Genomic DNA, 16,406 nt, shown 5'->3' with positions numbered 1-16,406 from the left:
CGGGATGCGTTCTTCTTGATTCATATGGTTTCGTTGTTTTCTTTTTCTGGCCTCCCGTCCTTCCAGCCCCCGCGACCGTGAAACCATTTGCAGCCTGGTCTCCCCGCCCGCCGCCCTTGCTCTTCTCTCCCGCCCCACGGAACCCTCATGGCGGCAGCAGCAGATGTCCGCTTCTCGGGCACGCGCCCTATCTGAGCGACGGCTGCCAACCATTCCTCCATCCGAGAGAGGAAGCAGGACGGAGCACAAGCGGGCCGCGTGTTCCCCAGAAGTCTGGGCCACTTTCCTTTCGGTGCTGGCGTCTTTTTTTACTCCTTTGTTTGTCGGCGTCTTCTTTCCTCGTGCACCCCGAGTCTGGGGGCGATACCCTCTCCTTCCCACGCATCTCCCTCTCCACTCAGGCGAAGGCCCCCCATCGTCCGCCGACTCTCGTGCCAAGCAGCCACGGCCACGCAGCGTATTCGAGTCTTCCTGCCGTCATCTGCAGCTAGTCTCGTAGGACCGGCAAGAAACGTCGCAAGCCCACAGAGTATTTTTGAGTTCGTCGATTCCATCGAGCAAGGCCGACGACTCTGGAGCTATTCAACGTACGCCAGTCTTCAAGACATCATCCACGTATGGTTCCAAAACATCCGTAATAAGCGCGCTGCCACTCCACAGTGCATTTTTGCGTTTTTCGGTTTTATCCGACGAAGTCGCAGTCACAGAGCGTACGCGAGTCTTGCAGACGTCATCTTGTACCAAAATACCAAAGACACAGCTAATCACCAGCGGTGTTTTTTTTGTTTGTTTTTTATTTCTTTAGTTTTAAGGGAGGAAGCAGCCAACTGTGGAGCTACGCAGCGCACGCAAGTCTTCCGGAAGTCGTCTGCCACTCCAAAAACATCAGCAAGAAGCGTTGCAATTCCAGACTGCCTTTTTGAGTTCTTCGGTTTCTTTTCTGACGAAGCCGACGACTCGTCATTCACGCAGCATACGCGACTTATCCAGACGTTATCAGTCGCTGATCGCGAAAAATCCGGAAGACGCGTCGCAGCTCCCCCAGTGTATTTTTGCGGTCCTTCCTCGGTCCCATAGCGACCCAACGCTGCGACCCTGGAACCTCGCTGGAGCCCGGGCTATGGCGGCGCGGCGTCGCTCTCGCGCCCGATGCCTTCGCTGCCGCGGCGCTCGGCGTCCTCCGGCGCCGCAGACGTGCCCGCGGCCAGACTCAACTACCGCTACGCCGGACTGGAGCGCTTCTCCGGCCGGCCCCGCGTCTACGAGAACCCGCCGGCAGACGCGCCGCCGCCGTTGCCCGAGCGACAAGCCCCGCTGACTCCGCCCTCCTCCGTAAGTCAGATTCCTACCGCTGCTTACTCTCTTGTACAAATGATTAGCGTGGCGTTACCGGTAACCCCGTTTCCGTAGTATCTCTTACTAGGGAGTTGTAGTAGATCGTTTTTCTCCTCCGCTACGGTATCCCCGAAGAAGACGCCGCAGCTGCGCATGCGCGCCGTCAGCCTTGTCTGCATACTTCAAGGTCTTGGGGCGGATTACGGAGCGCCATCCGGATGCTTAGCGGGCTGCGTGAACGGTGTACTACAATTCCCTACTATTCGCGACTCCAACTAACTATAGGTGGCGCCACTCATTTTCCAAAATGGCGGTTATAGTGAGGGTCGGAGATGCGTGCGGCTGTTGAGCCTGTCTAGTGTGCTGGCTTCACTGAGCGACACAATTTATTTCTGCTGATACGAGGAAGCTGAAGTGTTGTAAGCGCAGGTCCCCTCTTTATCCTAAGAAAAAGAACGGTGTTTAGCGTAATATTTAAGCAAGGATGCGCGTTTTAATTCTGGAGTGAAACCGAAACTAATCTCTATTTTGGATTTGATTTCTCGATATAGGTCTTAATTTCGGATTCGTTCTTAACTCAAGATGTGTCTCACATCGTAATTATTTAGTTAGAGAAGTTCACGGTCGCTTTATTTTGTGACATACATATTCGATCCAGGCTGATATTTGTAGCTGAAATAATCAGCGCCGATATTTGTGCGCTCTGGCTGGTTTTCTCGCTCAGAAATTTGTCGTGGGAAATGATAAACTGCGGGCCTTTTGATGGGTTTTTGGGTATTTAGATGATTAATTGGGTAAAATTATTCCCGGCACAAGAATAAAAGAATTCCAATTTTTACAATATGTCCACAAAGCGTATAAATTAATGAACGCTGTTCTCACTGCAACAACCCTAACCGCTCATTCCCACTGGAAGCGGATCCGCGTTCGCAAAGTGGTTGCGAACGCGGTTGTATAAAGATCCAGTGCAATTGCACGCGCACTTGACGTCATCGAGTGCGCGTGCAATTGTACTGGATCTTTATACAACCGCGTTCGCAACCGCTTTGCGAACGCGGATCCGCTTCCAGTGTGAATGAGCGGGGAATTCGAGTCAGACGGTTGAAGTGCGTGTGTTTTATAGCGACGCGTGACGCATATGACTTTATGTTACATCCAATGTTTGACTGTTTGTCTATCTTGATAACGATGTCAGAGTTTTTCATACGCTAAAAAGAAAACAAAATTATACCTTTTTCAGAAAGACTATTATGTGGCGTTAATCGGAGGCATATATTGCCGCAATTTGTGTTATTATAATAATATCAAACTTCAGATATTTTAATACGAAATTTTTCAAGTTCTAATATAATTTGTTGCTTATGATCTAATTTCAAACGCGTAAGCAAATATGACAATCAAAAGTGTGCTAATTATTCTCACTGGTGCCAATTGCAGCATTTTGAATTACCGAGTAATTGTGTCTAAAATCATCGAAAACATTTGGGCTAATGTGAGACATCCATCTAAAATTAATTTAAATGTGGGTAAAATATATTTTGCTATCAAAGTAGCGACTTTTGACAATCGGCAAAACGTCTAAAGACGCCGCCAATATCCTGCCAGACCAAATGCCCAAAAGCAAAAAAGAAAAAAAACTATTTTTCTTTATTACCAATTTTTTCATAACATTTATTTACTTTCGTTTTTACGCTCCGTCGTTTTGCCAATCTCAGCCTTTCCAGTTCGAAGGAACGTATACCTGCTTGCACGTCTGCTCACTGCAGCACGTTTCGTTGGTGTTGGAAACCGGTAAAACAGTAGTAAGTTGTAGCATTGCGTATACGAGCGAACGCAAGCGCTGTGTTCTTGCGTTAGTTTTGCTTGTTCCACACTGCGCGTGCGCGGAGCCCGAAATTGCGGTCTTGGATGGCGCATGGCGATGAGGCGCACGCACAACGCGGGGCACGCAACTCTATCCCAAATGCACACCGCTTGCGTTTGCTTCTATGAGCATTCTATGCGCAAGACTAAAATCCTCCAATAAGGTACAATCCCATACCGGCTGCAGCGCTGCGTTGGGACAGTAAAGAGTGTTGTTTGCATTCGGAAATGACATATCGCGAGCCATGATCGCGTGCAGTTCCGCCTTGCCCGCTGAGCAGGGAAATCGGGGGACCCTCACTAGAGTGCTTCCGTTTCCGCCGCGGGAGGGCCAGCGTCGAGCTGGAGACGCAAATAGTAGGGAGTTTTAGGGAACCGTTTTTGCACATCCACTACGTAGGATCATCCCTCCGGTACGAACTGCGCATGCGCTACCAACGAAGACGCGCATATACGCAACCGAAAAAGTCCGCCTGGTCCGGGTATCGAACCCGGGACCTCTCCATTACAGGTGGAGCTCTCTGCTCGTACCGGGAGACCTGTCGTAGAGTATCGGATGTGCAAAAACGGTTCCCTAAAACTCGCTAATACTGTTTCCGCTAGCGTGCACGAGCGACGAGCACTGGTGACTCCGCCTTCTTACGTAGGTCATGCTCGCACACAGTGATCGCTATCCCAACAAAAATTTTCGGTACAGCGGTATTATAATACTGGAACCGTTATCACCATTGTGAAACCGGGCTGGGCACGCACCGCATACCATCCGTGGAATCATTAATTATCGTCGTCAGCATTTTCTTGTATTTTCTTTTAACGCGGTCTATGGCGGTGGTTGTCTATAACTAGGGATCCGTGTTTTCGGATATATCCGAAATTCGCAAAAATCCGAAAAACACTCTCCTATAAATTTTCCGTTTGTTCGGATTTATTTGAAAAACTCCGAACTTCGAAGTCATGGCGGGAAAATAGACAGAAAAAAGAGAGAGTTTTACAATGAAACGTTTCTAAGAGCACAAGGTCAATGGTCCCGTGGAAATTCCACGTCAGTTTTCTTTGAAATCTACCCTTTTAGCACGCCAAGGTTCCTTCATGAACAAAGGGTCATGGTACCCGGAGGTCATTTATTTGATTTTTGAATTTTTTTTATATTTTACCCATCAAAATGAACTCGGAATTCCAGAGAATTCGGAAACTAACAAAAATTAACTCCGATAAACCCCGAATACTCAGCGAAAAAGAAACTTCGAAAAACACCCTCCGAATTTCACGAGAAAAAGCTCAGAAAACACGGAATCCTAGCTGCAACGTTTTTTGCCGCACGTCCCCGGCGCGGTTCCGATTCAAGAATGTCCGACACGGTATTGTGGTAACGCGATACTGCGATTTTCTAATCATTTGTTAACTACTACAGTGGTGTCATTATCCTCAAACGGCTGCTTTTAAGGCGCCTTGGGATGTGTGCTTCGTCCAAAAGACCGATTTCACCAAGCGTTCCACGCATGCGTGACGCCGCCATAACTGTAGTTCATAGCAGGCAGGCGCCAGTTCACGAGACAGCTCGTGCCGCCTCGTGCTCTGCTCGCACAATCCCTCAGCGGAGTTGTCGCACCTGTAGAAAAAACTACAGTTCTTACGATGCGTGGAATAAAACCGGCTGTGAGATCCAACGTTCGTGACGTCGGCTGGTCTATTAGTGGCGAGAGGTTTTGGTGTTACCCTCCTATAGAAAGTATTCACTGGACGCCATATTTGTGGGTGCTGTTTAAAGCGCATGCTCAGAACGAGCTTACATCAATAGGCTGCTAAGACCGGCAATCTTGATGGTGTGGAATGCACGTTGCAAAAGAACTGTGGACGCTCGCCGTCAGCACGCGCTCAGCCACCACGCACACAGATATAGCCACCAGTGAATGCTCCCTATGGTTCCCTTTCGTGACGTCATTACCTTGCGAAGTTTGATGGTGTTTTTAATTAGTATGGTGGAAAGTGTGAAATCACTGCGCTCTAAGACGAACAGTTCCAACGCCGTCAAAGTTGAAGTTCTTCCATGACGTTTATATCCGACGAAGAGAAATCCCCCTGCTGACGTCATAGTCAGCATTCGGCCAATCGTGGAAGGCCGACCACAGCGACGCTTTCGATCGCGCACGCCGCGAATACACCATTTCCAAAAGAGGGCAGCCATCTTGAATGTCGTCAGTTCTGGTATGCGGTAAAACATCGTTTGATCTCTCCACGCCGCTGGAAGGTGTTAACAAGAAATGCGTGATTGTCATACATTCTTGTTTTGCCTCACCTCTATTTTTTCGTACATTCCAGGTTGAAATGCCTTATGATTCTTTCCTCCCGCACACTTGATATGGAACTCACAGGACTGAAAACAAATGGAAACGAAAAACGTCTATTTTCGCTGGAAGGCGGCCATGGCTGCTCAGCACTAAATACGAATATATCTTTCTTCGTCATCAGAACACATTGTGGCTCCAGCTCAATAAAGAGGCAAATAAAATACTACACCCATACGATATACTAGTGGTCAGGGGTCTGCCGCTGGTGAAGCCAGATACATTATATATGCTCAAAAACTCTATAGCGGGTTGACTAACGTGGAACTTTGGGCTAGTTGGTATTTCATGATTAAAAATTAAAACAGCGCAAGGACACGGACAAGAACACGAAAGTAGACGAACAAGGCGCTTGTTCGTCTACCTTCTTGTTCTTGTCCGTGTCCTTGCGCTGTTTTAATTTTTAATCCATAGCGGGGCGAGGTTGAGAGGCCGGGACACGCAGGGCTCATGCGTCAGAAATGTAACCCTAGACAAATCCGGGGCCTGTCACTTAAGGCCTTAGCTTAGTGCGTCTTATGAGAGGCGACCTCATGTGTGCATTCTGTCTCAATCGCAGCAGCTGTCTTTCAAGAGAGAGATGTTCTTCCGTGAGAGCCCCGTTGCGTCGAGCACGGTCGGAGTTCCAACGACTGTAGCTGCGGCAACGCTGGGCGCGGGCCTCGCTTCGCCATCTGCACCCAAGGAGGAAGGCACTTCCCCCTACGCCACCAATGGGTGCAGGCAAGCCGAGGGCTGCGTTGGCTTCGCCAGCCTGCCCAACCAGGTGTACCGGAAAGCCGTCAAGAAGGGCTTCGAGTTCACCCTCATGGTGGTCGGTAAGGTGGATGGGTCATGCTCAGCCGAAACACATCGTAAGGGGGACATTGCAGTCCCTCGAATCCTGCAGACTCTGACCAATGCCGCCTAGACTGCAAGGAATTTCGCAAGACGTCATCTTTAGCAGATACCCGATCCGCCCCGTGTGGCAAACACGCTAATGCTCGACGAAAGTCGCTGCTAAGCACAGCTTCTTGTAAAATGGAGCCCGAAACAGTATACACAAGAGTCGTGACTTATTGTTCGCTCAATATTCGGGACACTTAAAGAGAGAACGTGTATGAATGAGGAGCGCAAGTTGGTCTGCTTCCTGCACGGGGGTTGCGATGATGTCAGAACGCCATGCCTTTATTGGCCGATTAAAAAAAAAGTGGGTGGACCTCAAAGCATCTGGCACTCACTATCCTTTCAACCGAAGCTAATCCGAGCTCGGCGACGTTCTTACGCCACCGCAACTCCTATTTAAGAAGCAGACGACTTCCTCTCCACATAGGCTTTGTGAAGTTTCGGTGTTGCTAGGTTTGCCACCGCGTGCGCAAGGTTCATCCTTTCCGCACCTGGGGAGGCTTGGGAGTGACTCGGGCACTTGCCTGTGTGCAGGGGAATCCGGACTGGGCAAGTCGACGCTGCTCAATTCTATGTTCCTGACGGACGTTTACTCGAACGAATACCCGGGTCCCTCGCAGCGGGTCAAGAAGACGGTGCAGGTGGAGACAACGCGCGTGGTGTTGCGCGAAAGCAGCGTGCACCTCTGTCTGACGGTGGTGGACACCCCGGGTTTCGGGGATGCCGTGGACAACAGCCAGTGCTGGCAGCCCGTCGCGGACTACGTCGAAGCCCAGTTCGCCGCCTACCTGGACGCCGAGTCGCGTGTGCACCGCTCAGCGCTCTCCGACGGCCGAGTCCACTGTTGCCTCTACTTCATCGCACCCTCGGGCCACGGGTAAGCGGGCTCAATCAATACCACCTAGATTCGGCGACAAGGTAAGAGCTCGGGCCCAAACTCCTCCCACATCGTTCCATTCTAGTAGACCAACTGTTAGAGAGGGGGTGACCTCCACTTGAGCGTTCGCTCTACTGAAGTGGAAAAGGTCGAAGGAGCTTGCTCCCAATTCTTTGCCTGGCACCAATTACAAGAAACAGGAAATTCTCATTATTTCATAATAATGAGTGCTCTATCTGCCCCAAGCGGCAAACACGGTGAAGAATCAGAGCAAGCGGCAAAGCGGCAGACGAGTGCGCCTTGGCGACGCCGTCTGCAAACACTGCGGTCGTTGGGAGACGCATAGCAAAAAGACGCGCACGCAGCGACGCAGACGCGAGATAGGCGCCGCCGCATGGGTCTTCTATAGTCCCTGACAACGTAAGAACGGGAGGACGTCTCTTTCAAATGCCCGGCCTCCAGAACATGCTCGTTGACTTCCGCCTTGCTTTGACTGTGCGTGCACGCTCGAAAATCACAAAACACCAAAGCGTAAAAAAATAAAAAAAAAATAAAAAAATATTTGTATTGGAGCGATACGCCCCAGAAAGCAAGGCCTGCGACTTCCCCCTCCACCCCCCCCCCCTTCTCCCACACAACCCAAAACGTAGTCACTAGTGGATCCACGCATCGAAGCACAACGGGCGTGACGCGACGACGCCAAGACGAACGTGTCTGCTGCTTTTAGAGCTTCAGCTTCATTGTTCACCGCTCGAGGGCAGGTCCGGGATCCACATACGATGACGTCATGCGCAGGCCTTGTCTTCTATGGGATGCTGGTCGCGGAGGCGGGACAACTGAAGCACCTTGATGCTCCCTTCATCTTGTCCGTGACTATACGGGTAGAAATTGAGAGAAAGGAGACGAAAGCGCGTGGGGACGCCAGAGCGCCGAGCCGTGAGTGGAAAGGGTAAAGGCCCGTTCACAGATATGCAACCGAGTAAGTCCGAGAGAGACCAGACCGGTTTTTGAGCCTTTTGCGAGGTCTTCGGACCTGCTCCACTGCAGCGCAACCACTCCTAAGACGTCGCAAAAGGCTTAAAGAACGGTCTGGTCTCTCTCGGTCTTACTCGGTTGCAAATGTGTGAATGGCGCTTTATGGGTAGACGTAAAGGATAGCTGCCTTCATGTCTACTCACTCTTCGAACGCGCTCGAATGCGAACGCCGTACACCGGCGTTCGAAGAGTGAGTCGAGTCAAAGGCAGCTACACTGCTAAAAAAGGACCTTTTAAGTACGGTAAATATCTCTGTTAAGGGCCGTTTACACTCTTGCAATCGAGTACGACCGAGAGAGAAGAGACCTGTTGAAACCTCTTAAAATTTCTTACGACGAGAGAACAGACTGGCACTCTAACGCCATCTATGCGGTGACCCTGGAACTGCATTTCACAAGAGCGAAGGTTTTGCGGGAAACCCGACGTCAAATTTACGTAATACCTATAAGAAGGGCGTGTTTATAACGTTGACAAAAGTTTTTTGAGCCAAGAAAGAAAGGGTAATGCGCGAGAGGAATTGAAAATATGCCGGACCGCCAAGTTTACACCGCTACCCTATAGATGGCGCCAGAGTGCCCACTCGTTGTAAGAGATATTAAGAGGTTTCAATGCACCCAGTTCTAAGAGGTTGCAAGAGTGTGAACCTTGTTGTCACAACATGCTCTATAGAACTGAATTGCATAACATGTGCCATACTTCCTTAGTACGGGAAATGTTGTGGCAACAAGGTTAGCATGTGGCCGTGCCGCACACGATTAGGATGGTACAAGTCCTGTTTGCTGCTAGCGTCGGGAGTGTGCCATGATGTTCAAATTAAACAATGTTCTGTTAAAATCAATGGCAGTACATGTTCCATTTATACATCTGACTGCACACTCACCATTTTTTACAAAGTACTCCTTCGCTCTCCCTCCTCGCTACCCCCCCCCCCCTTAAAAAATCGAAGAAAGTATTGTTTTTTTTTGTACGGCAAAAATAAAGTATGCATTGCCAAACGCTCAGTTGGCACTCAAAATTAGCTCAAGCCGTTTTGACAAAATGCCAATGTTTCTTAGCTCGTCTTTGTTTGATTCAAATGTTATAACTTACAATTTATTTTCGTCAATTTTATATAGAGGAACCACTGCCCACGAATACATGGGTACGAATGGCGTGAGTTTAAAGGAACGGGCCTCACTTCCCTTTGGAACTTCGTTAAAATCACTTATAATTTTCAAATAAGATGGCAAATTCTCAAACATTGGAATCTGGTTCGCACTCCTAGTGCTACATTTGAGCGGACACTGAACGTTTGACGATGCAATGTATTTTTTTTTTTTAGGTGAACGATCTTTAAATTTGTTTAGAGGATACGCCGTATGATTTTAAATGTTGGGTAAGTTGAGCTCTGCAAATATACTATTCGTAAAAGTGTTTCTATGCTCCTATAGTGTCACATATGTGGACTGATGAAGCCGAAGTTCCTCATGCTGTGGATGCGGCATCCTTTGCGCAAGAAATTTTGGTGGTTGCCCGTAATATGTGCGCGTAAATTGCGAACATGCTCTTCTAAATTTTTAAAGATTCTAAAAAATGTGAAATATACGTTCTTGGTTCCTGATGGAATTCAACCATTACAGTAAACAGATTGTAAACGAAATCCGAGTGTTTATAGCCTCAAAAGTCTTAACCTTTATATCCAAAGTGAATATCATCAGTTGAATATAAAAGTTGAGAGTTTAATACTAAGAGCTCAGGGTGAACTGCTCCCTCCTCTTTCCCCTTAGCAGAGCGAGCGCCGCAGAGGAGGCGACCTCCTCTCCAGCGTTCGGTCTGCAGGAGTGAAAAGAAGTGGGTGGAATTGCTCCTGAGCTCTTGGCCTCTCGCCTAATATGGGTAGAGGAATTTGTTTTTAACTTACCCTTTTTCTTGGAAAATATATTGTAAACACATAATGAATAAACGAAGACCCTTCGCTCAATCACTAAAATATACATATGAAGATAAGGAGTGCTAATAAAAAAAATAGATAAAAAAACTAGTCTCTTGCAGGTTTATAAACGCGGCACAAGGCGCTCCCCAAAAACTCTCTGGCCACAATAATTTGCGGTATCCTCCTTTCCACTGACCTATTCTAAGGTGTTCGCTCTGCTAAGGTGGAAAGAGTGGGTTGAGAAATGTCGCTGTACTACGTTTCTTATGCCGCCAACAAACTATAGTCCTAAGCTCTCCTACCAGGTTTTGCATTTGGAAAGTCCTTGAAGGGTGTTCGGGTGCACCAGAGCAATCCTCCGAGAAAGCTGCCGAGACCTCTTTTCCAAGTTCATGCCCACGAGTCGTTCGCAAAAAACGTTATGTTAAAATGTGAGATCAGTTTAGTTAGAGGAAAACTTGTAATCTTTTTAACTTATGCATCTTTAGTTTGTGCAATTATCTAAAAAAAGTAATACGCTTTTTAAGCATTTCTTTATTAATTCATGTATCTACTATGTAGCTCTCCAAGTATTGCAAATATATTCCACTGAATTAATCTGTTACGTAGTCTGTCAATCTAGCAGAGAATACACCGATGTCGGAAAGCACTTATACTCGCACGTCTCCTGAAGTAGGTCAGGCTCAATCAGTAGCGACATAGCTTATGCCCTATGACCAACATATCTCGAAACTCCAACACCACTCTAAATTTTACAGCTCGAGTGGATACCATAGTTCGTACTGGTTCGCGTTTTTACTGCAGTTCTGTATTTACGTGAAACGTTCCCTGGCTAGGTGTTCGGAATTTCGTGAAACCTAGAAAAATGTGTGGCCACGAGGTTTGACATAAATTGTTTGGGTGCCCGACGCTGATTGCTTAACTGGGAGGTCATGTGACTAGAGGTTTAGGCGAGAAGGAGTTCGACCGCCTCTGCGCTGTGAGATATAGGATCTCTAGAACTATGGAAAGCTCTGGAAAATCGCCAGTTTTATTAGCCTGAATCGCGGTACGTATCGCTTAATTCTAAAAACACCTATAAATTATACAGTTAGTACGCGTTAAACGCTGATGAAGAACGCCATGAGTGTCGGCCTCTGCCGTCTGGAAACCCAGAGAATTGCTAAATGTGCGCGATGCTAGGGCATTTCAAGTATGCAACAGAATTGCCTTAGAATTTGCCATATATCTCTTTTTCGTTGGAGGCTGGAATCAAGCTCACAAATCAGCGTAATCTTTTTGTAGTATAGTTTTCTGGCATGAAATCCTCCCTTTTTGGTTGTTTTATCAGTATTTTATTGTTAAATCTTCAGTTATGTGCTTGGACTGAATCGGTTTGAAGAATCCTTATAGCGACCAAAAGCTTCTTTTAAATCACTAAAAAAAACTTTGTATTACGAGGTTATACTGCAAAAACCTTTATTTTCGCGGCCCCTACTTTTCGCAAATCGGCCACAGGGGACATAATCACGGCCACTAAATTCCTCGAATTCCAGACGCCTCCATTAAAACTCTTAAGGATCGAAATGTTCTCATGCCCTTAAATTTTGCGAATTTTCGAATTCTCAAGATTCGCGAAAATTACAGGCTTCCGAACATTAAGGGTCTACAGAATCTCCTTATAATTTGTTGCAATGCATATATTAGCATAAATTTACCTATTGTTATACTAAATTAAAAGAAAAATGATTTTTTAGCTTTTTCACTTCTTTGAAAATATTAATCAGCTTTCATTACATCGCAAACAGTTTAAATGCCACAAACTGTCAACTGGCTATTAAGTCATGCTTCAAAGTACTTGACGCAGCAACTGGAATGTTGTGAGAAGTACCATTTTACTCGCGACGTTTTGTTTTAATGCGAAAACATTCAATGTCTCATAGAGCGAGCCGACGTCATAATCTTTGAAACCATGCAAAACGGCGCCCTAATGAAACCACGCGCAAAGCTAGCCAACGCCAGCTTTTACACTTCGGTCCCATTGGCTGGCGTGCTTCGACGAGGCTCCCATTGGCCGCTGCGGGTCAGTTTGTGTGGTGTCATCCTGACTGTGTTATCACACTGTTGTGTTATCACTGATCACCGCGTTCGCTCCCCTCTTATCGGATTTACGGCGCGTATCAGTATTCACGGTGGATGGAGTAAACCAAGGGGTTTGTTCTGCTAGGAACTACGTTGCTGTCTGTTCCTTCCTCGCGCCGCAAGGCACACGACACCTTCAACTATCGCTCACTTGATGACGCTGCGTGTCCGCGAGGCGGCGGCTCCACCGTTCCACGCCCAAGGCCAGCGCGTTGTACGCCGCAGATTAAAGAAGGGAGCGAAGGGCGGCGTGCGTGCTTTCGCATTCACAACTCATAAGAAGTGCTTAGGTGTACCTCGAGACTTTTGTTTCTGTTTTGCTCTGAAGCGCGTGAATGAGTGTGTCCTGGCGCAAGCTCTTGGTATTGGGGACCTTTAGCAGTCCGTTACTGTGCTCCGCGTACCGCACTACCGGATCCTTTTAAGCATGCTTTTTAGCGCGCGCGCCACGGTCATGGTATCATCAGGGTGCGCGCTTAAATGCATGCTTCGAATGCACCGGTAGTGCGGTAGGCGGAACACGGTAACGGTTTTATAAAAGCCCCTATTGACAAAGGTACAGGATTTAGTTTCTACGTTGTCCCGCTCAAAATGATCCAAGTGCCAGCTTACCGAGTATCCGCGAATTTAATCAAGCTGTACTCCAATTTAACCGAATTAAGTTGTTATCAATTTAATTCAAGTGCAAATGAGTTTACTCGAAGTTGTAACCAATTAAATCTTTAATCGGTTAAAGAAACAGTGCACGAGTTCGCGTCGGTAATTAATGCTCTAGGACAAACTTGGTCTTTTCAAAAGTGTTCGACCGCATTCCACATGAGAAGCTGCGTACAGAATTGGTGGTTGCCTTAAATATTACTAATATTTTGGGGTAACTAGAAAGTTATTTGACTATGACGCAACAATTTGTACAATTGGATAGCGCGTGCTGCGGTGCTATACACGTTACGTCTGGTGCCCCACAAGGATCAGTTCTCGGGCCTGAATTGTTCTTAAGATTTGTTAATGATAATGTTTGTCAAATTCCAGTCAAGATTAGATTGTTTGCAGATGATTGTGTCGTTTTTAAGGAAATCAAAAGTCTCGGGGACTGTGAAGTATTAAAGTCCTCGTTAGAAAGGTTGTCTAAATGGTGTGCCGATTGGAAAATGACATTGAATTTATCAAAGACTGTTTGTATATCTATTACTCGCAAGAAAAGTCCTTTACTTTTTAATTACTCTATTGGTAACTATAGGCTTCTTAGCGTTTGCTCATATAAGTATCTGGGTTTGACTATAACATCCGACTTAAGGTGGAACACACATGTTAGTAACATATGTAGTAGAGCCATGAGCATGTTGGGTTTTCTTCGCAGGTATATGAAGCATAGCTCCAGTAAGACAAAGTTATTGTTATGTAAAACTCTGGTTAGGCCAATGTTAGAATATGCTAGTGTCATCTGGGATCCCCACACATCATGTTGTATTTTAGAACTCGAGAGAATTCAGAGATTAGCGGTGCGTTTTGTGTTCAATTTGTATTCCTCTTATATTTCCCCCACAAAACTGTCTACTGAAGCGGGCCTGGAAATCCTGCAGGAAAGAAGGAGAACGAATCGTCTAAAATTTCTCTACCTTATCGTTAACGACGAACTTGGAATAGACAAAGATGATTACATTACATATTTTTGCCCCAGGTTTACTAGGCATTTTCACAGCTGAACAATAAAACTATATAGTTATAAAAATGACGCATTTAAATACTTCCTCCTTTCCTCGAATAATTATTGATTGGGATAGTTTGCCAGCTGGGTAGCTAAACTCGTGGAGCAAAACATTCTTCGCTTTCTGACGTAGCGGGGGGAGTGACCAAAAGAATGTCGCAAAGTTTCCTCCTCCCTGCGCGCGCTCAACTTCGCAACTTTTGACGCAAAATCCGCCGCGATCCCTAGGCGGTGCACGAGAGCACGAGACAGCGCGGGGAGGTGAGCGTTCACGCCGCTCGTTGTACGTTGTCTTTGAGCTCTCTAGCGCCGACAATCCCGTCATGCCTCGCCCAGGCAAGGAGCGAGAGCAGACGACGAGAGTTCGTCTGCTGCGATGCGGCATTCGCACAGCGGAACTGAAGGAAAAAGTCGGTTTTCTGCTCGAAATCGCTTCCCCGCGGGCCACAAACTCAAACGCGAGCTTGAATTGTAAGCGTCTGATATTTCACGAACGGAGGAATCGACGAACCGTGTTTTATTTGCGAAATTTGAGTCGCTTTGTTGCCGTACAGACGCTGAAACCTACCAGTGTGTAATGAAAGGCCCAGGACAAACACAGAGGCCGCGAGATCTCGCATCATCTGTGTGCGGGTGAAAAGTGGAACGTTTTTCGACAAAGCTCCCGCAGCAGAAAACTGTGACGCATTCGCTCAGCGTCCGGGAAGGCTAAACATGGAGACGTTGCCCGAGGCTTAAGCAAAGTCATATTTGAACGGCAGCTATGTTGCCCCCTCGTATTTTGTTTGAGAAAGCTCTCGTTCTTAATGCGCTCACCAGGGAAATAAAAAAGTCTTACGAAACGCATTGCTATATGTTCCAAAAAACTAGATTTAAGCCGTATCCTTTCAGTGGTTCACTCATAATACCATACTTAAAACGAAGCAAGCTCTTGCGCGTACAGTGTCATAAATTTTCTCAAGTGTATGCTGTTTTGTAGTCAGCCGGTTTCGGAAACTTACGCCGTCTGTAGATATCTCTGACACCCGAGTTACTTAATTGGAAGTCATCGCAAATAGAAGTTACACGTTGCAGCAACCAACGTCTATAGATAAACGATGTCAGCGACTGCGCTCTCGCATTCCCACCCATCACGTCGAACGAAAAGGCGCTAGTTTCGGTTTGAGGTCGGTACTTTTCTACAACATCTACGGCGACAGCATCAGTCTGCACTCGGTGCATTCGGCAAGTTCGTTCGGGGCCGGTTCTCTGTGCAGCACTCCGCGGGTGCAATGCATTAGAATTCTCACAGTGCAAGTTTGAATCACGGATCGGGAGCCCGTCACTGCCCTCACCGGCGGCCATTGCTTGACACCAGGCAATACGTTGCGTCCTGTCTAGTTCTCCCTTCGTTTTCGTCCTTGTTGTTTTGGCGTATTTCCCCATGAGGCAATACACGCAAATCTAAGGGAGAAACACGCAAAAATAGGAAGCTTGTACGCGGTGCTTGAGGGCGAGTATTTTATGACGTGCTGCGATGATTACATCGGGTGCTTCGAGATGAAATAGACATTCGTCAAACGTTCGAACATTGATTTCAAAAAAGGGGGCCGGAGCGCCACCGACTATTAGCGCCGAGATGTTTCGGTGGCGCCGTCTTATGGTTTCCCTCCGTGACGTCACGACTGGGATTTGCCTCGCCGTGACGTCACCAGTTGTTATTCTGGCTACTTACCATCGGGGGCGACGACGAGTTCGATGGTGTGTTTAAAAAGCACAGTAGAAGCTAGGAGCCATCGCAATCCGAAACTAACACCGTCATAGTTGACAATCTCACAGTGCTCATATGCCCATGGTTTGGCCAATCGTGGAAAGCTGACCACAGCGACGCTTTTGGTTGCGCACATCGCTAATACCGACGTCACTTGCTTCAGTTGCTAAATAAATGGCACGTTCAGCGACTGTACGACACGCTCCGAGTTTCAGTTTGTCACGGAAGCCCTCACAGCAGTTCAAAGAAAAAGCTTTCACCATGAAATACTATGTACACGAGGTTAAAACGATGCGAATGTCCCCAGTAAAGGCCTTCTAACTTATCGTTTGCTGGGCTCTGATGACTCCGAGATCACGAATGACTCCACAATAACTCTCAGTAGCCCTTGTCTCATTAAACACATCACAGCTAACGCCAAACAAAGTCGCCCTCGACCCTCAACCACATAACATTTATTAAAACAAGATTGGTATTTTAACGGGTTTAATATTCTTGTCCAGAATATTAACTGTTATTTGCGGAAACACGATAGAAGTTTCTTGATCGTGAACAACATACTAACGTGATAAAATTGA

The 16,406-nt window shown here is 47.2% G+C and overlaps 1 protein-coding gene across 3 annotated transcripts in view; it reads left to right on the top strand.

Annotated features, from left to right (window-relative positions):
• Nucleotides 1-220: 220 nt before the first annotated feature.
• LOC8053373 (septin-7) overlaps nucleotides 221-16,406 on the top strand; it is a 40,960-nt gene continuing 24,774 nt past the window's right edge. Inside the window, exons 1-3 of one of the 3 annotated variants that reach the window (XM_040216687.3) lie at nucleotides 221-1,332; nucleotides 6,103-6,361; nucleotides 6,963-7,305. In XM_040216687.3, coding sequence (XP_040072621.1) covers nucleotides 1,150-1,332; nucleotides 6,103-6,361; nucleotides 6,963-7,305 — 785 coding nt within the window. In that variant the 5' untranslated portion in view covers nucleotides 221-1,149. The remainder of the gene's footprint in view (nucleotides 1,333-6,102; nucleotides 6,362-6,962; nucleotides 7,306-16,406) is intronic. The other 2 variants (XM_029970759.4, XM_040216698.3) reach the window with 2 other exon arrangements.

The sequence above is a fragment of the Ixodes scapularis genome, unplaced genomic scaffold (assembly GCF_016920785.2).
Source record: "Ixodes scapularis isolate PalLabHiFi unplaced genomic scaffold, ASM1692078v2 PGA_scaffold44__24_contigs__length_19508400, whole genome shotgun sequence".
Classification (NCBI taxonomy): domain Eukaryota; kingdom Metazoa; phylum Arthropoda; class Arachnida; order Ixodida; family Ixodidae; genus Ixodes; species Ixodes scapularis.
Note: the sequence above shows the minus strand (reverse complement) of the source record. Positions and strands in the feature narration are given on the sequence as shown.